Source organism: Varanus komodoensis, unplaced genomic scaffold, assembly GCF_004798865.1.
Source record: "Varanus komodoensis strain SLA01 unplaced genomic scaffold, ASM479886v1 scaffold4, whole genome shotgun sequence".
NCBI classification, from domain to species: Eukaryota; Metazoa; Chordata; class Lepidosauria; order Squamata; family Varanidae; genus Varanus; species Varanus komodoensis.
In genome coordinates this window covers 243,946-266,832 of record NW_025335941.1, presented here as the reverse complement: position 1 = coordinate 266,832, position 22,887 = coordinate 243,946, and the positions used below count along the sequence as shown (strand labels likewise).

Genomic DNA, 22,887 nt, shown 5'->3' with positions numbered 1-22,887 from the left:
CACACACACACACACACACACACACACACACACACACACAGAGCGAGAGCGAGCGTGCGCGAGCGAGCGCGCATTCTTGTGATTTGTTCTGATAGTCTCCCAAAGTACATCTAAATATGCACAAAAGCCCTGGAAGTTGCCACTGCTACCATCAAAGTTCACACTAAAGCTAAACTCATTTAGAGCACTCCTCTCACACAATACTATCTGCAAAAATGTCCTGTTTGCACATCAATGATATAAATTATCTTAAGAATAAACTTTTTCTGCAGAAGTATAAAAACAAAGTAGTTTTACTAGTAAAAATTCTTGCAAGTTAAAATTAAAAGAGATTCATAGCAGGAAAAAGAAGCAATGCTCAGTATTCTGAGCATGACTGGCTATCAGGCTTGTTAAATAACGTTTTTAAAACCCTTAAACAAAATGGCACCGCTGCATTAAAATATTCCAAAAAGCAGTGTCTTTATACCTCAGAACAAAAAGTAAAAACAATACACTATTGAAAAAACAACAAAGATATATTGATATATTCATAGACACACAGGAGGGGTACATTATACAGCCTCTTCATTCTCTACAAATAAAAGAAGCAACCAGTTGTTCCTTTGCAACAAAAAATTACTATGGAGGTACAGAACTCAAATGAGCTAAATTTGATCAGAGATATCTTAATGTGCCTCATGCCATATGTTAATCTGTGTCACCTTAAACTTTATTCACGTGAGATCAACCTTAAACAGAAGATCCACCACCTTTCCCAGAAATTTTATTTTACTTTTTGTAAGATAATGGATTTTGTTATATTGAGAGCTTTAGCAAAATTGAAGTGCTAAGGAAAAAGGAGGAGAGCTGCTATCAATAATAATAAATAATTAGCCAAGTGATTCATAAGTGTAAGCCATTTTCAGCCAGAGAACTCCAGGACAAAGATGGTCATCTGGGATCTCAATTTTGTCAATGGCCCATAACAAAATGTGTTATGAATTTCCAAATGAATAGTCTCTTGAAAAATACACACCCAAAATGAAGTTAGTTAGCCTGCCAAGAAAGCAGAGTCTGGGCCTCATTGGTAATAAGGAATGGGTTCTTCATGTATACCACCCTTCATGAATTAATGGCTCTCCCTCTACACTAAAAGATGCAGCTCTGCCCTAGACATATGTAGAGATAACTGGCTTCTTCAGAAGCCTAGACTTTTAAACAAACTCTTGTACAAGATGAAATTGCAAAATTAAACTTCAAGAGACAACAAGATCGAAAACTCAATTTATTGTTGACCATCATACTGAGCCACTGTTCATAAGCAGCATAATATGATTAGATGTGTTCATTATACTAGATTAAAACCCAGAATAAAACACACACACACAATTTATAAGCTTTACAAAATGGTCAGCATCTGCCTATAGAGTTTATGATAACTTACCCAAGCAAGAGTTCAGGTGAACGGTACCACCTTGTGGCCACGTATTCTGTGTAGTTAGCATTGCTTCCTTCCGACAAATTCCGTGCAAAACCTGTATTAGGGTAATTTGAAAATGACTCAATAAGAATTTTCATTTTTTAACATTTAAAGTTTAAAAATTGTTTTTAAAAGGAAATGCCTGTATCATAAGTCCAGTTCTTCTATATTTAAAATACTGACTTCACACGACTGAAGTGATGCTGTTAGTCTTGTAAGCTCTTCATCAGTGGCCCGTGAGTCAATGTGCTCTAGGGGTTTCTTTTTCAGGTAAGTGAAGTGTTAAGTTTATTCTATGCCCAGTAATACTACATTCAGCAACAAAAAAGCTCATATATAAGGAACTGCTTGCATACTACACAGAAAGGAAAAAAAAAGTAATTCACTGTCTGCTTCCACGTGTCATGTGAAAACTAAGCACCGAACAGGCTCAGTGTGCATGTTTCCCCTTCGGAACAGACATCAGGAAATACAGTTGAAGTAATTCTGCTTCCTCTCTCACAGCTTTTGTGGAAAGTATGAAGTGGCCCATCCAGTAGGATCACAACATCTTTGATTCAAGATTCTGTTCTCACCTTCTGGCAGCTGACTTAACAGCAAACATCTCACAATGTGTGTGGGAAAGCAGTTGCTTCCTTTAAAAACTGTACCTACAAAGTACTGAGTTCTGGTGTAAATATATTTCTGCTGTTTGAGAGGCACTTTGTTGTTTTTAGGGCAATGTATCATCATCATCATCATCTACTAAGATCCATTCATGTTTCAATTATTCTGTGGTTCAGAAAACTGCTTTCCACAGTAAACAGTCTTTCGGCTGACAGTGAATCATATAACTAACTGGTTATTAACTATAGATGATAGAAGCAGCATCCCTAGAAATGAAAGAATGATAATAAACGCTTATGTTTACACTTTCATCATGCAAAGTTACCTGAGTAAGATTTTATCAACTCAGAGGCACTGCCAGTACAAGCATAAATTTAGGGATTGGTTTGTGCCACTGATGCATTTTACATATATTCAGTGTACTTGCACGTTTCACTAGACTGAGTAAAACCTTTAGTGAATAAGTAAAGTAGTGGGAGGGAACAGTCTCAACATAGCAGATGTACTGGAGCATGAAACACTGTGGCATAAAAGCCAACTGCATCTGCCACAATTAGTCTGTGCTTAGTACTCTTCCTTCTACATTTTTCTTAGCAAAAAACCACACCCACACAACATGTGCCTGAGCAGCTACCACACATTTTACATATATAAATTACAGTACTGCCAAGGTACACCAGTGTATGAAGGCTGTAAGGTTTAAGGTCACTTATTTGTAGCTTTTGGACTGAAAAAAACAGAAAAACCTCTAATTTCCAGTGTGATCTCCTCAAATATTTACTGAGTTCAGTGAGATGTATTTCTAGCCTTAATTTTAAATGCATTTCTGTTGTGAAGGCAGACTAGTCACTTTTAGGATCCTTTTCCATAATGAAGCATATGCTTGCAGAGAATTCTCAGTGGCATGTTAGCATGGCACACAAGGCATTGGCCAGGTTTATTAATAGCCAAAGATGCCCCACTTACACAAAAGTGCTTTGTTAAACATCCTGCAGTCGCCTACTGCAGTAAGAACAGTTATTTAACTAAACTCACTAGGCGCAACAATAAAAGCATATTTAAGATATCATTTCCCACAGATTTATAATCTACCACTAATGGTTCATTAGAAGTATTTCTGACTGCTTTAGTAGGGAACTATGATAAACTTGCAAGGAATACCAAGATTTTCTGAAACAGACTAAAAATTACACATATATGCCATGTTTGATGAAATAAGTGTGATTTATAAGCCATGGTAGTTTGGTAATCGGCCGACATGTGCTGATCATGTGTCACCTAATAATCCTTGCTGGGTGCAGCTGTGATGTCCAAACTTGGCCGGGATGGTTAACAAACCACCAAGAACCCATAGCTTGTTCCAGGGATATTAGATACTTTGTTAATCACCACAGCCAGCCACCCTTGCTGGACTTAGATAATTAGGGTAATTAGATATATTAGGCAGCACACAACTGGCAGACATTAACATGCTATAGTACTTTATCATACAAACTAAGCCACTGGGAAGATTCACATCATCACAGAAAGAAAATAAGCCAGGTGGCTTTTTTTCTCTTCCTAAGCACACTGGTTGCAAGTTGCCTAATTAGCATAATTACTATGCCAGACCCAGGTTGTTGTGAAGTGAAACTCACCAAGAAACCACACCAGCCATCCTCCTTTGTCCATTTTAGACATCATAATAATCCGTGCTCAGTGCAGGCAATTATGGTAATTAGGCAGCTCATGACCAGCGGGTGCAGGAAGGACAAATAAGTTACAGTGGCTTATTTCCCTTCCCTGATCATGTGAACCTGGTTGCTGTGTTCAAAAAAATATATATTTCATTTTCAGATTTAGCTATTCAGATCTTGATCCTGATTCTGAACATGATAATAGAATAGTATTTACTGGCAATCATATAATAACTATTGTTCATCCCAACTGGCTAGGATATTTTAGAAATTAATGGATTTTTCTTCTATGAGAAATAACTAGATACAGAAAACAGAATCAAAAATGCAAGTCACTTTCATGCTGTACTTTTTAAAACTCTAAATAATAATGACATTAAAAATGTTTGAAACCAGCCACTTAAAATTAGGGGTACCTACCAATTAAAGGCTTTTTAAATAAAATAAAAATAAAACCAGAACCCAATCCAATCCATGTTAAGTCCCAATCTCAGCTGAGACAACCAAGGAATTTGTTGATTAACCTACTAACTACAGTTTAAACAAGAAAATTTACTGAAGTCCAATGTGTAGAAATGTTATTTGTTGTAACAGCCGATTTTCTTAATTACTAAGCTGTACCGCTATCTGCTCCTCATAGTACCCTATCTGAAGTGCTATTGTTTTCCCAATGATTGTACATGAAGAACTTTGAAACTTGCTGTTACAAAGCATTATCTTTAAGTATTTTAGGAAAACTTAAAGGACTATGAAATATTGCAACAACAAAATTAGTAATTTCTCCTTTATCTCTTAGCTTTTGGTGTCAGCTAGGTCTACATTTATGTTTCCATAAATTTGTTAGATATTAAGCCATTTAAATAATTGGATTATTAGCAAAAGAGAAATAAGTTTTAGAACTTTAAAACAGATTCAAAACAAAGCTTAGGGATTTTTCCAATTATGTTCTATTATAAAAGCTAAGTCAAACTTAAATGTCAAATTAGAAATTAAGCGCTAAAATAAAAAGACATCCCTTCTTTTAAAAAAGGACATTTAAACCAAAACAAAAAAGACAACCACTTACCAAAGTCACACAATTTCAAAATATCATTGTGGCTTATTAAAAGATTCTCTGGCTTGATATCTGAAATATTCAATGCATAGGAAAAAGTTTTAAAAAATCACAGTATTTAATATATTCTGCATTAATAGTCGATTTAAGAGAATTGGAAATATTATTGATGCTAAATGTATTTGAAATACAGGAAAATTACATCCAGTGCTAGTGACGTGGTGTTAACATAAACCAACAATTACATAATGCAACTTGCTTTTGTTAGGGCAATAGGGAAAAACACTTATATGTTGCTGATTCTCAGCAACTAATTAGCACTTTCCCCATTGTACTAGCAAGCACTAGTTATATTGCACAAGTGTTGGTGAGATCTGGGCAATGTCAGTAACGCTAGTGTTGAGACATAACCATGAGAACTTTCAGAAATAAATTAAGCAATCATGACATATCATTGTTTAAATGGAAAATATTTAAGCATGTCGAGTTCCTTGCTTTTGTCAAGTTTTTCTAAATGTACATTAAATCAGACACAAGGGAAGATGTTATATAATGTGCATTATCTAGAAAGTTTATTTAATTAGCCTAAACCAATACCACACCGAACAGTGGTTAAAGAAGCTTAAAATGGGTTTGTGTGATGCCTGAATTGGCAGACTAAAGTTATATAAACACTGCTCAACCTCAAATGTTGCTGATGTGGGAGAACCCATGATGCTGCATGAGATGATGCAAGAAAAAGCAGAAAATATAGTTTTGTTTCTAAACTATAGTTAACACAAATTAAGGTTTGGCACTGGAAACAAAGAAGATGAAACTGAAGCTTTCACACTTCGGGGACACCATGACAAGGCAAGAAAAACAAAGCCACAAGGAAAACAGGAATACCAACTATGAGCTGGATTGATTCCATAATGGAAATTACATCCTTCAGATTATAAGAGCTGAGCAGAGCTACCAAGAAGACACTTTGGAGAGTATTTGTTCATAGGGTTAACTTAAGTCAGAGACAACCTGGTAGCTTGTAACAACATTTGACAAAAATTGAGTCAGAGGGAATGAAAGATGATTTAAAAATGTTGTCCTCCTGTGGTATTTTGGGGCTCTTGAGTTTAGAAAGCAATGCAAATTTTATCTGTCGAGCCTGACAGTTTTTTACATGACAAGTAATAAAATAACTTCATTCCTTGTTAATTAACTTTTAATTTAATTCTATTTACATTCTACATGAATAATTTTATTGCTGTAATCCATTAACTATTTCTAATCACACAAGCAACAAAGATTATATATGCAAATATGTTAATACTAAAGATATGTGAGCATATCCAAATATGTGAGCACAACCAAAGTGATTTCCTTAATTTATTGACAACAGCATAATGGTAACAACCGCATGAGAAAAATGTTTTCTAGATATGATTTAAATTGGTATAAGTATTTAAACTAATTCATAAAATATATTAAATTTTACTTTAGGAGTATGTGTGTGTGTGTGTGTGTATTAAAGATAAGAGTGCAAATATTCTGTACATTCTTCTGTATTTCTTAAGCTAACCAGTCTTAAGTGCAAGTATTTATGATACACAATGCCATCACCCTACTTTCTGAAATCTTAAAGATTTCAATTCTCATTTCTAATGTACTTACCTCTATGAACAATATCATTTTTATGACACCAATGAATTGCTTTAATTAGCTGGTAAATATAACTTTTTACTTTTTCAGGTGGGACCCCATTTGGCATTTCTTCTAGCAATTCAAGCATATTCTAGGAATTAAACATAAGAGAGTATACTAGCACATTTTGTATACTAGCACACTAGCACGTCTGATAGTAATACTAGCACATTTTGCAGTTAACACAATTATTGTCTTACTATAATCAAGCACAATTACTATTCTACTTGATTTTTGCTACTGCTTTTGCTTTTAATAGTTTAGTTTAGGCTTCCTTCAAGAAAAGGAAATCTTGTCCGAGGTAAAGAAAAACAAAAGGAAGCACATGTTTGTGCAATGGGGGATGTAAGGAGACAATAAGATAAGCAAAGAAACATTTTGAAACATTATTCATGATGTAGAGAAGCGTGAGAGGGGGATACTTTTCTCCATACTAGCCTCATAAAACTACAACACTCAGAGTTCGGCTGTTAGTTTTTCCAGGAAATCAGGTCCTGGTATGATATATAGGAAAGTATATAGATATTTATCATAGTTATGAACTGAAGTGCAAAATGTAACTTAGTATGATAAAGTCAGATTTGTATATCGAAGTACAGTAAAGCCATTCTTATACAATATACATTCTTTTAAGTTCATACACCAGATTATGGCTCCAACTCGTAATCCTTTCCACCCTATATAGCATCAGTTTTAACTTTACTTATCTGTGTTAATGTCTGCACTTTCTCTAAATAATGAACTTACTTTTTCAACATACTCAAATACCAAATATAGTTTTCCTCTTCTTCTGAAAGCTTCTTTTAATTCCACTATGTTTTCCTGTTTCAAAGTACGAAGCATTTTAAGTTCTCGTAAAGTGGTTTCTTTGACTTCTTCATTTTCTGAAAATTAAAGAACTATTGATAAAAATTTTGACTTTTTGTTTAAAAAAATTCCTCCTAAATGTGGGACCCAAGAAAAAGTTTACAAAAATTTCAAATTTTATATGAATCTACTGCTCATATAAAATGTTAACTATTTCAGCAATGCAAGGACCACTTTTAAGATTATTATTTAAACAGCTACAGAATACCTGAACCATTGTTTAAAATTCAAGAGAAACATTTTTTAACATTTAGCTTGAACATCCTTTCCCCACAGCAGGCTTTGAACAGAAGTGTAAAATGCTTCCGTATCTGAGTGTTCACTGTTGATTTATTTTCCTTTCATTCCAAGAATGTGCCTACTACCTAGACATTTGATGGGAAAGTAACTTTAAAATTAATTAAGACTATTGAAGGACTTCATCCAATATCATTTTCATATTGCACACATGGTTAACCAATCTTGTAATTATTGAAAAGGTTCACGCAATTGTGGAGAGAAAATAATCTATAGTAACTTAGATGGTGACTCATGCATATTGGTCAACAACCACCTAATTAGCATAAGCATACTCATTAGGATGGATTGCTGTGATATCAAAACCTGGCAAAGGTGGCTGGCTGGAATAGTTTACAAACAGCCTGAAACACTTGGGTAATAGTGTGAATTAGACAACTTGCAACCATGGCTTATACACTGGAATCCAGTCAGTGTATAATTGTGAACTCTTTAAAAAAAAGATAACAGTTTGCAAGTTGTTTTTGAACCAAGATAGATCTGCTTAGCTGTTCTAGAATCTCCTTTTCCTTCCAAAATTCTGCTTCCCCAACTCCTTTTAGAGAAAGCAATTTAGAAATACTCTTAAATACCCATTATCTCCAACAAAAAGCAAACCCCTTCCAGTATGTTCTGTAATGGAAAAGACTACTGAATATTTTCAATAGTCTTTGAGTATTTTTGAAGAAAGATGCCTTGTATCAAGCTCAATTTATTATGAGGATAAATTGATAAAATAAAATTTTGATAAAATATCAAAAATTTATCAATAAAATTGATAAAATATCGCAACAGTGTTGCGATATTAAACCTCTATGAACAGAGAAAAAAACCATGCTGAGAATCCATGGATTGTTGTTGGGCTGTTCATGTTTTGACATTACAACCTGGAAGAGCAGGTTATTCATTGCTTGTCTGAAAGATGCTGTGGCACAATTGGGTGACAGTTTTAGATAGATAGATAGACAGACAGACAGATAGATAAGGGGGGCTGAGCTACCCACTCCTATTTTCATGCTGATTTTCCCAATTTTCTGCAAGGCCGAGAGAAAGAAGCTTAAATCACCTCTCCAAAATGACCATAATCCTGTCACTGATGGCATGCATGCTTATTCAATCACTCAGACAAGCCTAATTGTGTTAGAAAGGGAAACAAACTGAAAGAAGCAGACAAGGAGGCTTTTAAAAAAGTGTTAACCAAAATAAACCAAACCTTCAGCTACTTATCAGTGGCAATGCAGGTGCTTAGCAGGGTAAGAATGGGATGAATCTAATCAAAGCAAAAGTATACAGGAATTGTGCTGCAAAGGCCGCTGAGATGTGTATAGAGACCAGGCAGAAGCAATAAATTGGAAACAAGCTGTGACAAGCCTTGGAGAGACTGATAATCTATCAGCACCACTGTGGATCAGCAAAGGAAAAGCCAGTCCTTAGTGGCTTGTGGTCTGAGTGGATTATTGGGATGTGTAAGCTGCCACAATAAATTACCAACCCCTCTGAAGCGCTGCATTCCCTAATACAAATTTCCATTTGCATGTTTGGGAAATACAGTTTCTCTGCAAATGAAGCACACACTTGAAGATGAATTTGTGCAATATGCAATAAATGTGCTTTTATTGGGCCCTATCACAGGTCTCCATTGTCTTAAATATTAGGTGTTGGCTTAACTGGGTAAGGCATTTTCCAAGTCTACCTCAGATCAAAGCTCAATTGTTTCCTTTATACTTGTAGGCTACTTCACCACCCCAAGTCTCTTTTCTCATGTAGAAGGCAAGAGAAAAAGAATACTCTGCACCAAAAAGAGTAGGTTCACTTTTAGAGCATCTAATTACAAAAACAGAATCAGGACGTGCCCATCTTCCTAGGTCATTTTTTAATGTGAATGAAAAAGTATCCACAGTTGATACTGTTTATCCCTGAATTACCTTTGTGCTGGAAAGTGTGTGACAGGCATGAGCCATTTGGCCAGGGCAGCTAGTTCATGACACTGTACTGCCTGAAACAGCCAATGGCATCCTGTAGTCACCCAGGTCATCATGCATAAAACCCCAAGTCAACCAACCTAGGTGGGCATATGAGACAGAAAATACACCAATCTCGCCATCCCTGACAGCAAAATATGATACTATCAAAGTAGAGAACTTACTGTTTGCTGCTTTTTCATAACACAAATAATCTGCTTCCTGAAGCATTTGCTCACTCTGATCTTGTTCTTATAACATAGCAACCCATGAATGATCTAGGCTATGGTGATTCCCAACCCCTTGGCATGACATCCAAACATGGTAGAACAACATTCACCATGCAACATCAATACGCTGCCATGCAGTTTGCATAATTCCCCCTTCCATTTTACTACTCTGCCTTGAAATTTGCACATATATACTTAATCTTCTCATTGTTTGGCCCTGAAATTTGTGCATTTTTATCAATCCATATCATAGCTCTGTAACCTACATGTAGATCTGACAGTTAACAACAGAGACCAGCTGCTTGAAGAGAAAGCATTAAGTGAAATGCAGCTGCAGGAAAAGGCACTTTTTGAGAGGTTATGCTTACTTCAGGAGTAGGTGAAGCAGCATTTTAGAAAGTGAAAGGAAAAGGGAGAATAAAATTAACAAGGGTATCGGCAAGAAGGGGAAAAGCAGTATGCTATAGTAATCCACAGAGTGCCAAATCGTTTGTTGTGATTGCAAGTTAACTACCAAGCTATTGCTCCTTATTCTCAGGGTGGCTTAGCATGTTATCTGAACTTGTCCAATGCACTGGTCTGCACATAATGAGAAACAATGATAGAATGTCCTTGCGGGAATTCATGTTGCAGTAGAAGCTGCCATTCTGAATATTTGGGCCACAGAGGAGGTATGCCATCAGTTGATATGTACATACCTGGAAAGGGTGGGTTATTGGAGTATTTGACAAGCCATTAAAAACCCAAAGGCTGTCTGAGGGATGCAGATAGATTGACAACTATTCTGACAACCTACTCATGCTGGTTCACACATAAAGACAAGCTATGGCATGTCCCTGCTGCAGTTCAAATATTCAAAATGGTGAATGCCACTGGAACAAGAAGCCCACATGGAACTTCCTTGCCAATAGTGAACCCACCCTGCATTTAATTGCAAGTGCCTCCCTGTATGTAGTGGGCCTAGATTTCATAGCTGTTTAGTTTATTTCCAGAATATAAAAACAGTATACTTTGGCTGAAACAAGCTACCAAAAATCATAAAAACAACTGTTGGGAAAACCATTTCAAAATTGATATTTCTCTGTCTTTAAAATGTAAACAACTGAAGTATGAAACAGAATTATCACTAATAACTTCAGAGTTTATTTCTGCATAAGGCAGGAAACTAAGTTTCCCAAGACTGCAGACACAAATTCTTTCCAGACATGAATATGCATGTCTAAATAAAGTTCTGCTGAATATAGCAGAATGGAGCATAATATTTTAATCTACCTCCGTGAAAAGCTTAGCTCCTTGGTCTAAAAAGAACTCCAACTGGCAATGAGTAAAAAAAATTAAAATCTGTCCATTAGCTGGTAAGCTAACTATTTTATTACTGTATGGTTAAGACTATCCAGCATCATTTCAGAAACTTTAATGTTTTCATGTCGTTCTTTTTGACACAAAAGAGTAAGGGGTAGTATCCAATGGTGGAGTAGCACTAATGATGCTGCACTAGTACAAACCAACACTAGATCAAGATCATTAGCATTTGCTAATACAAAGGGGAAAAGTGGCAATATTGGGTAGATAACCAGTTTTTCCCTTTCTGCTAGCAAGCACTAATGGTGCTGTGCGAGTGTTGGTCTATGCTAGTGCAATGTCAACTGAATAGTACCCCATGTGTCTAGATTATTACATTTAATTTCAGAAAAGAGTAAATATATTAAATTAATACTAGCATTGCATAACAACTGAAGGATTATCATACACAAAAATACTAAATTTAATGTCAAATGCATTCACACAGGCAAAGAAAATTACCTTCACTGTCTTTAAATTTCTTAATGGCCACAATTTCATGCGTTTCCTACAAAATAAAAACAGCAGAATGAATAGTTTGTCAAAAAGAACACAGATCCATACTTACATACGTATTGTAAATATCTTGCCTTTTTTGTATTGTAACCCTTTATCAGGTGAGATACATTGCACCTAGGAACAGGGCTTTTACAGATGTTCCTGAGACTGGGAAATACCACCTCTCCGTAAGTTGTAGTTCAACCTCTTTATCTGATTTGTAATAAATGTAATATCTTTTTTGCGGGGAGGGGTTGGTTTTTTATATTGTTGGCAGGCTAGAGTTTTCTGATCTACTAAATAGGAAGAATAGATAGTACCTAGTTCAAAAGAAGAAATCACCTGTATCATGTTTTAATAGAAACCAACCTAATTTATGCCACCCAAACTAGAATTTTTGCCAGTTCTTGCTGATGTCAATGTACTACATCTTATTCTGTCACACAGGATACCCTTGCTCTTAAAAGTGGTATTTTAGAGGTGCAGGGGGCTTCAGTAGAAAAATGACAGTAGAAAAGTATATATACATTTATGCATGTACCAAATAGTCAATGCACCTTCAAGATATGCTCATCAACCTCCCTTTTCATCCCAGACTCCTTGGGCACTGAAAGTTATTTGATCTACATGTAATTCACCTACATAAGAATGGGGGAGAAACTGATTTGGTATGCATTTTAATACAAGCCAACCTAATTGCTACCCAAACTAACACATCAACTAGAATGCACTTTGCCCGATTTACACATTCCTCACAATTTTGTGATAGACTTCTAAAAAAAGTATGTAAAATGCATATACTGGAGAAAATAGATTTCAAAAGGGAATTTAATAGGGAAATATATAGAAAGATGGCTGTACAGAGGCATACTGAACACTTCCAGTGTGGAACAGTCCATGACCTCCCTAATTGGTTCCATCACTGTATTACTCTAACAGGAAAACATTTTCTGATGTTCAGCTGGAACCTGGCTTCTTGTAACTTAAGCCCATTTTTCCATGACTTCCACCCTGGAATGACTGAGAAGAGATCCTAGTCCTCTGTGAGATTACCTTTCAAGTCCTTGAAGAGTACTTGAAAGTTCATCTCATCAGTCAAGCAGCAAGTCATCTTTGCCGCTTTCTCCCATGGTGGATAGCTAGGTTCTGAACACTGGGCCTTCTCTGTCACAGAATTTAGAGGAAGAAAATGAGTTTGTGGTTAAAGACTGTGAACCTCTACTTATCCCATGCTGGCTGTGTAATAGCAAATTGAGAATCAAAATGATCCCTCCAAGAATATAACTGGTAAAAATAAAAAAGTATTAAAAGAACCTTGATGTTAAACCAATTACTACTCCTGCAACAATCAAAATACAAAAACTGTACAAGAAGTGATTTTGTGCTTGCTTCTGATAAAGCAGCAATAATCTGCAGATGGAGCTGCTTGTGAATTACTCTTTACATAAACATGGCACTGTTCCATATCTACCATGAATATTAATTGGTTTCAGAATGACAGCTTGGCACCTGGTTAAGATGCAAGCTATGCAACCTGGGAGATTGGCAAGCAAACTACTGACTTTTCAATATTGTTAATATTAGTGTATTAACAAAAACAACAACATGGTTAGATGAGAAGAAACTAAATGCCAATCTTATTCCTTATACTTTTGGCATAAGATAGGTGTTATGGAAACTTTCAGACTCAAGATTATAATATGGATAACATGACCACATGAAAACTGCAATCCTATACTGAAGGATTAGGACTATTCAAAAGAAGCCCCTTTATGTTAGCTGAGTATCTACTCTACCACCATATCAGATATGCCAGTGGAACACCTTAGATATACCAGCAGAACTCTTCCATTCCAGATCAAAAGCAATAACGGGAAGCAAGCAATAATGGGGAGAAATATACTAACACTGCATTTTACACCTCTTTAGTCAATTGCTACTCCCTTATCTTTAGACCATCACTTTAGACCAGACTGGTGCAAGGCACCTTGGAATTTTAGACACAAATGTCCAATATCATCTCTATTCTAACAAGTCAGTTGCCAAGCAAGAGCAACAGACACTGGTAAGCAAGGGAAGAAGGAAAGGGGATACCTGATGCAAAGTATACATGCTAGGACTTATCTCCCATGTCTGCTAACAACCCCTTTTGTCACATGTGAAAAACTATGTCTTATCTAATTTCCAGCATGTAGTTGGCTTCCTCCTTTGAGTCCCTGGCACTCACTGCACTTATAGCTCAGTGTTGGCATTGAGGGATGGGGAAGAGACACATGGCACATTGCCACACTTCCCAAGTTTGCCCTGGCCTTTGCCAGTGACATCCTCCCTGCAAGTGCCTAAACGACAACTGGACGTATCTGTCACTTGCTACCTTCCCACCACACCACTGTGAATCATTTTTCTCACTAACACTCCTCCCCTCACACAGACACAGCAAGTTTGCAATGTCTGATTTGAAAGCCAGTTTTCATGATCCCTCTTCTGATAACTTCTTGAAGTACCCAAGAGGCATCTTAAGTGGTCTGTTTGTGCTTGCAACCTACCTTCCCCAACCTTTTATTAAATGGGAACAGACTTACGTGTGCAAATATTTGCACTCATTTTTCAAAAAAGGCTTATCTTCCAAAAATAGGCAGCCTTGGCTGGGCAATGTCTATAGAGGTGTCTTGTGGTAAATGCAACCTGGGACATGGAACCAGAGATGCTCCAAATAGCCTTTTCCATCACTGTGGAGTTGGTGTGGCAGCTAGCAAAAGGCACTGTCAAATACAACCAAAGGTACAACTGATCTGTACTTGTGAAAAGAGGATGGTAGGAGTTACCCCCCTTCTTGGCAATATCCTTTTTTTTTTTTTTAACACGACAGTTCTGAGGATGTTCGTTCCACTTGTTCCCAAGAATCTAGGTGCTTGGAACATGGAAAAGTAAAAGCCACCTCCTTTGGAGTTTGACAGCTGTCAAACTGTATGTTCTTTTAAAGGGTTTTTTTTAAAGGGTTCATCATGGTTTCTTATCAGGGTACATGCAGGCGTGAATGCCCCTTTCAAGAAACCATTGAGATCACACATGTCATATCAGTTACCATCTTGGAAAAGGAATTACCAACTATGCAGAATAAACACCTAATTAAATGTGGTGCTTGCTACAGGCAGTTTTTCTAAGCACTTGCATTTTGAAAGACTGAAAGTCTACTGCCTCATTAATTGGAGACATTTTTCACTCAGTGTAACTGGTTTAACAGTGTACACCTAAAATGCATAAATAAGCCTTCACCCATGAATCACAGTTAGTTAAGATCCAATTACTGCAAGCTCAGGGTTTGCTACAATGACTGTCCTTGAGAATATCTCTGGAAGCATGCAGCTTGGCAACCGTATTACCTTCCAAAGATTTGTCACTGTTTCATTATCATTCCTTTTAGGGAGCTATGCCTTGTTGAAGGATTTCAGTCCAATGTAATTTCTGAATCAAAAATTAGGATTTATCTAGAGCTAGGAAACAGCGTAAATGGTGAGATGATTAGAGTTCCCTCTGCTTTGTGTAACGTCTGGGAGAGTAACCAAATTCCATCATTGAAATCAACAGGATTTCCTCAGTTTTCTTATCTCAGTTAACCAAAGCAAATATTTTCCTAGTAACATTTCATGGGGGTGTAGAGGAAGACTTTGATAACCATTTTTCCATGCATATCAAAGAGCATTTCCTGGAATGATCTGATATTCTCCTGTCTGGCTTCTCACTGTGCCAAGTGCTTCAAGTAGTACCCAGGCCTGTCCTTTTCAGACAGTGAAGAAGAGAAGCCCACTATTAACATTATAATTAGAAATGCCATTCAATTTCCATCTCAAAATTTTAAGCTTTTCCCCCTGTGATCACATATGAATCAAGAAGGGACACGAAAACTAGATTTTATAGTCTTCATTTTCATTGCATTTTAAAACCCTTTTGACATAATTGTCTTGAATATTTTTGTCAAGTTTGTGTTATTATTTTTATTTAAGTATACATTGGAGGGATAATGCTGTGTCCAACCCTTTATTAAAAGCAAATAAAATGAGCTACTAAGCATTTGATGAGAAGTCTATGTTTAACAGATCCTTTTATCAGGCCTGGCTTTTCCGTAATGTGGAGTGAAGCCCCGATTCAGGTGGTGGAGCAACAAAATGTACTGCTTCCCACTATCACAACCAGGAGCTCCACTACTACTGCCCCTAGTCCTGTCAGCAGCTTTCCTGCATGGCACTTGCTACACTGAGAGCATGGCCAACAGGACACCGTCAAGCAGCTACCTTTGGAGAGCCATGTCAATTGAGGAAGATTCTGGTTGGTTCTTTAGAAACCTGTCTGAGGTCCTTCCTCAGATCCAGGTATGGGACAGGTGGGGTTGCTAAACAATGGAATAGTGAAAATTTGTGGATTAATTGACCTACAACTTCCTACAGCACAGCCATTTTGCATATTCTGCCACAGACTGATTAGAGATTCTTATATGATGTTAAAACATTATAGTTAATCATGGGTTAATCAACCCACAGTTGACTGGTTGGTTCTTTAAGCCATGATTAACCTGTAGCATTCTACACCCATGCAGAATGTTGGTAAAGGTAAGAGATGAGGGGAAGTATGACACAGTAACAAGAAGGGGTAGGCATAGCAATGGTGATGAGGCAGCAATTAAGAGAAAGGGCAAGACAATGCAGGAAAGAGTGGAGAATACAATGGGAGCAAGTTCAATGTTGTACGAGTAGATAGTGTTGGACCAGAGACTCAGGAGATCTGGGATCTAGTCCCCACTCTATCATGAAGCTTACTGAGTGGCTTTGGGCCAGACACTCACTCTTAGCCTAACCCACCTCAAAGGGTTATTGTTGTAAGAATGAATGGAACATGGAACCCATGTATCTTGGGTTCCTCATAAGAATTAAAAAAAATCAGGTTATAAATACAATGTAATAATACTCTTGTGGTAAAAGGAATGTATGAATGGGGGGCACAAATGATAAACATGACATGGCAGTGGACAAGGAGGGGACACAATGCAGGGAACAGTAAGATATTTATATGTAATCTCAAAATGATATTCATCAAAACAAATGGTTGCTCTAGCAGGTAGATGTTTGGATTAGAAGATGTATCAACAGTTGTCAATTTACAAGGAGACAACTTAAAACAAAACTCATAGAGACACACTTGTTCTCTTGTTTTAATTATCTCATTCAACCTCTCTCCTTTTTCATTTAAAAGGATAAAAAGATTCTAGAAGTACCCTTACATGAAAAAGAAAATGTGTCTTTATACAAGAATTTAAAAAATTAAAACCAGACTCCTAATCTTTCCCAAGACTAAACACATAACACACAGCATTCCATAAACAGGATAAACAAGTTCTCTCTCTTCTGTATGCCTTCTTGTGCCAGGTATTAGAGCAGGTGGTAGCTTAGCAACTCAAAGTGTTCTTGGGTAAAACTGGTTATCTGGACTGATTTTCAATTGGCTTCAAGCTTTTTTTTTTTTTTAAGTACATAGATTGCCTTGGTCACCCCGACCTCTTCCAAAAAAAGACAAGATGAGTGGAACCTTATTAATCCTCCTGACCTATCTGCAGCTTTTGGTATTGTCAGCTAGGTATCCTTCTGGATGGGCTGTGGGTTCAGTGCTAGACAAATGCTTATAATGTATAAATCCCACTGTATGACTCCTACCTGAGGGCCAATTATAGGAGGTAGTGCTGAAGGATTTAAGTTGTTGTTAACTTACATGACACTGTGAGGAGAGCTTAATTAAGGATCTGAAGAGAGATGTTGATGAAACCAACCTTTCTCATCAGAGTCAGATGAGGCAATGAAAGTGCTGAACTGGTGCCTGGAATCAGTAAAGGCTAGATGAAGGTCAAAATTCTTAAGCTGAATACTGACAAGATGGTTAGTTGATTTGATAGGGTGAAAGTATTGTATTGTATCTATTCTGTATGGCACTGTACTTTTCCTAAAGGATCAAGTATGGAGTCCTGAGAACTTCTCCATCCAGAATTATCATGGGACATCCAATAGTCTCAGTGGCAAAGAGTGCTTTGTAACATCTTAGGTTAGTGGATCTTAGGTTAGTGCAGAATCTCCTGAACAGAACTAGCATCGTCTCAGTTCTCCATGCTTCAGTAAAAACTGTTCAGAGATTTTCTTCAAGGTGCTCTGAGGACAACCGACTGATAATCAGAAAAGGAAGTAAAGTGGGGTGATAATGAGAAAGATGATAGGGATGTGTAAAGAATCCATTTAGGGGTAGGAGTCTCCAGGACTCTGCTCCCCAGATTCTGGTCTGTAGACTGTGTTCCTGGCAAGCAATTCATGGGGCACTCACCAGGAAACAAGTCCCATGTGTTGCACAAGCAGTGTGCCTGTTTCACTCCATGTGCAGCAGCGCTGCTGCACCTGACACAGAAGAAGGTTGCTGACTGTGCAACTATGTTTCACAAGCATTTTCAGACTTCCTCTTGGCTCGGCTTGGCTCAGCTCTCTATCTAAGACTGGGCCAAGCATAAGAGGAATTCTGCCAATGCTAGGAGGACAGATTCCAGTAGATTTTGTTCCAACCCTAGAGGGTGATAACCAGAGAGGAAATATTTTCATTGGTGACTCTCTGTTTCTGGAATGCTCTTCCCAGCAAGGTTCTACCACTGCCAGCATTATTATCCTTTTGTTGCCATTTGTAAGAGATTCTTATTTTTCCAGGCTTTTAAATGTATGTTAACAAAAATTTTAACCATGTTTATTTTATGTATTATGTTGTTTTATGTGAATTTAATTGAAGGCATTATCTAATTCTGTAGAATAAAGAACATTTTATAAGCCGTTTAAAATGATATTACAAACTGATGTTTACACTTGAAATTTTGTATATTTGCAAAATGTGAATTAACAAAAAGTATCTGTGTTTTAAGATCTCATTACCTGTATTAGTCTGTCCTGTGCCTTCTCTAGTACTGCTATATTTTTAGAAGATGGAAATTAGTACAGTACATAATACTGTAATTAGGGTATCTCATAAGTGGCATAACTTATTTAGTTTTTTAACTACTTTCTAATAAGGACTGCATAAAATACATGCATTTTGCCTTTTACCTAATGCAGAGCTTAGGATGATAAGCCTTTGGATTTGGAGATTCTTTTTAAACAACTATTGTAAGGCTACACTGTGAGGTAAGGAAGCTAATTTTAGTTATTTGTGTTAATTCCACAATTTTACAGTAAGTTCCTCAGAACACTTGGAAGAAATGTCAGGGACCTAGTATTTATCTTGCTGATTCTTCTAAATGTTCACCTTTTCTAATCACTATTATACAATTCTTCAAATATAAACATCCTCCAAAAGGTTGGAGACAGAGAACCTCTAACTCACTGAAAAATTGATCAAAATAATGTATTTAAATTATAAACTAATTTGCATTTCTGTACAACTCTGCCAATTCTGTGACTGATACATTTGTATTAATATATTTTAATGTCTTCTGCACCTCTCTGGTCAATGTTTTGCTCTTTATGCTCTTAATTTGTTTTATTCCTGCCTATTCTGCTGATCTTCAAATTCTTTCTTGGCTTATTTTACAGGAACCCTAGCATTCAGTGTGCCATGATTTGCACTCTTTTCTGTTTAATTTAGAAACAGAAGATTGACCAGTTTCATGTAAGAAAACCTAATGCTGGTGTGCATTAGAAATGCTGATTAAATGTTAAAAGCTGCAGAAAAATGCTTTTCATTTCCTTGTAGAAATACTGCTTTCAAAATTTTAGATCAAAGACCCTTTCAGATCTATTCAGAACTAGCAAAACTTCTTGTAGTATACAGATTATGTCCTCTGTGGAGAACTACATTCCTTTATCTGCCCTGAATTGCCAACCAGTCAATTTCAGGGGATGATTGCAGGTTTTAGTATCCCCTTCTTGCTTTTCTCCACACCGTACGTAACTGTAAGCATACTTAACATGAATTCTATTATTCACCTTAAACAATTTCAATTGTAGCTGTTCCTCACAGAGAAGTTGCTCCAATCCTTCCATTATTTTAATTGCCCTTCTCTGAACTTTTTCCAACTCAATACTGTCCTTTTTCAGGTGCAATGACAAGACTACTATTCTAAGCACAGTTACACCAAAGATTTGTAAATCAGGAATACAATTTTGGCTATTTCATTTTCTATTTCTCCCCTCCATATATCGAACATGGAAGTTAGCCTTTTTCACAGCAGCTGCACACTGGGTCAGCATTTCACTGAGTTGTCCACAGCCCCTGCTGCCACCCAAAGATCACTCTTTTGATCAGCCACTGCTACTCAGATCCCATCAGCCTATAACTGAATGTGGATTTTTTGCCTCAACATGCATTACTTTATATTTGATTACACTGAACTACATTTGTCCTTTTGATGCCCATTGTCAGCTTGGAGATTCCTTTAGAGCCCCTTTTGACTTTTTGTTTTAACCATAGTTAAAATAGTTTGGTGTCATTAGTAATATGCCCCTCAAAATGTTTGTTTCTCTTACTGTCTGCTTGCATTGCCCCTTGTGCAAGCATGGGATTCCCTCCTTTTTTTCTGTAATTTGGGCAAGATTTCCATTTACTGAAGGAAGCCTTCTCTCTAACAGCTTCCTTAACTCTACCTGTTAACCATGCCGCTGATCTAACCCTAACCTTTCCTCACTTGTGGTATGTGCACTATATGTTCCTTTATTTTCTTGGTTTTGAATACTCTCCAAGCATTTTTGAAGGGATTTAATCCTCTTGATACCCCTCTTCAACTTTTTATTTGCAAGTTCCATCATTGTAGAGACATTCCTCTTTTGAAGTTAAATGTGCTTGTGTTTAGCCTCTTAGGAATCTTCCACCTAACTGTGTATTAAATCTGATAGACCTGTGGTTACTGCTTCCAAACAGTTCAACAATATTTACATCCCATACTATGTCCTGGATAGCCCCACATAGGCTTACGCCTAGGATCACCTCCACTTTGGTTGTTTCCATGTCCAGCACAGCCAGTTAGGACATCAAAAGATTTAACCTCTCTATCAGAACTGGAACATACATCTGTAGGGTCAATGTGTGGGTAGTTGAAGACACCCATTATTACAGCACAACCTTTGCCTGAGGCCTCCCCTTCCTCCATCTCAAGATAGTGTTCTCCTCTGGAGGTCTGAAGGACAATAGCATATTCCTGTAATTAAATTAGATTGGAGCCAGGTATTACCACCTACAGTGCTTTTGTTAAGAAGTCTGCATGCTTTAGCTTATTAAGTCTGCAAGACTCTAGGGCCCCTTCAATATGCCTTGTCCATCCTATAGAGTTTATATCCTAAGATGACCCTATCCCATTTGTTCTCTCTATCCACCAGGTTTCCTTCACATTTACTATATATAGCATGTCCTTTAAAACCAGGTGCTCCAGCTCTTGTGTTTTGGTTCAGAGGTTTCTAGCATTTGCACAGAAGTACCAAAACACTGAACTGCTGGTTTGCCCTAGCTTCCAATGATTAGGAATGCATGCTAATTGTTAAATCCCCTGCCCTGATCCCAGAGTGGAGATGTTATAAAGGAATGCAAAATCTAATGTGACATTATTAGACAACAGAAGGCTCTGGACTAGAGTGAGGAAAGAAGCACTAGGTGTAAGACAGTATTTGTTTCAGCAAGGAATGGACATACAAACATATAGGTTTGCTATCTGACTGGCTTGAGCAGTTTTTATATGAAATGTCATTTTTCAAGACACAGCAGGCAACTTGGCTGCATTATTTCAAGTAACTTTTATGCTAAGGGAGTAAGAAGACTTTGACTAATATTGCATGTTTGACTCAACTACAAACATCAAAGAGACAGTGAATGGACATCAAAAGACTTATGTTTATGTTCCCTTTTCTATACTATTATAAGAATAGCACACAGATAAAGATAAATGAAGCCAAGATTTACTCCACTGTATACAAAACATATGATCCAGAGTCTCCACTATAGCCCTATTTGGGTGTGCAACTTATTGGGTAAAGTGAGTACATGAGCTGTGCCATGCTGTATAGCCTCATACCTGCTGTCACATGCATAATGTGATTTCACCTTGGCCATCCCACAGTGTGAACATCTGCAGAGAGGGGGTCTCTGTTCCACATGAGGTGGAACCTCCTATAGTATTGTGTTCCAGATCACATGGAGGTGTCAGAATGAACAGCTGTGCACAGAGACTACCCCTCTGCAGCTGTTCACACTCAATGTATAGATGCTAAGCGGGGAGGGCTAGCATCCCCAGATAGCCATTATGCTGATCCTATATGATATGATCATCTACACAGTAAGCGGAGCTCCCAAATGGAACAAACAGTTTACATAATTTGTTTTAAAGTGGCAATTCCTCATCTTGAATAAGAAGTTCAAAAGAAACTTTTTCAGTGACTTTAGGGACTTTGTTAAGAGGAAATGTTTACTGAAATTAAACAGTACACAAGGAGCTTACCATGCAGCTGTTTCAATGGTCTGGTTCAGATATAAATTGGGAGCCAGTGTGATGTAATGGTTAAAAGCATGGGACTGGAACACACATGATCTGGGTCCTAGTCCCCACTAAGACATGAAGCTCACTAGGGGACTTTGGGCCAGTCACAGATTCTCAGCCCAACCTACTGGGCAGGGTTGTTGTGGGAATAAGATTGAGAACAGGAAGAGAATGATGTAAACTACTTCAAGTTCTTTAAGAGAAAAAAGACTGGATGTAAATCTAATAATCATTAACATCTAAAGTAACAGTTTGTCAGGATACAATGCTTTTGAAGACCTTCCTCAATTTGCCTCAGTTAGGAAGAACAAGGTAGTTATACATGAAAAAGGGAAGATGTGCACACATTACAAACAAAGCCCAAAAAACAAAACCATAGTTTGCTATTAGGCCTGAATCATACCATATTGTTAGCAATTAACTTCAATTTTTATTTATATAGACAGCTTTAACTATTCTGCAGTATACAAATGAAATTAATATAATTTAACATAATTTTAGCATGAGTATTGAGATCTGGCCCAAACAATAATCTTTCATACAACTTAAAAGTATTTTATTTACCTTGTGTCTGCACTTAAGTACAACTCCATAGGCTCCTAGACCACCATCACAAAGGGAAAAAAAATTAACTACCAGGAAAACAAATTTCAGAATGTATATACCTGTTATATGAATCATTATTTAGGACAAATGTTA

General features: G+C 37.0%; 1 protein-coding gene across 5 annotated transcripts in view; it reads right to left on the bottom strand.

The window, feature by feature from the left end:
* The window catches only part of CDKL5 (cyclin dependent kinase like 5), a 71,067-nt gene that overhangs the window by 27,009 nt on the left and 21,171 nt on the right, over window positions 1-22,887 (bottom strand). For all 5 annotated transcript variants that reach the window (XR_006415880.1, XM_044441822.1, XM_044441821.1 and 2 more), the window contains exons 3-8: window positions 22,753-22,787; window positions 11,616-11,661; window positions 7,226-7,362; window positions 6,449-6,569; window positions 4,811-4,870; window positions 1,427-1,517 (exon numbers count right to left, since the gene is read on the bottom strand). Coding sequence is in view for 4 of the 5 variants with exons in the window: in XM_044441822.1 (XP_044297757.1) it covers window positions 1,427-1,517; window positions 4,811-4,870; window positions 6,449-6,569; window positions 7,226-7,362; window positions 11,616-11,661; window positions 22,753-22,787 (490 nt within the window). In the remaining variant the exon portion in view is untranslated. The remainder of the gene's footprint in view (window positions 1-1,426; window positions 1,518-4,810; window positions 4,871-6,448; window positions 6,570-7,225; window positions 7,363-11,615; window positions 11,662-22,752; window positions 22,788-22,887) is intronic.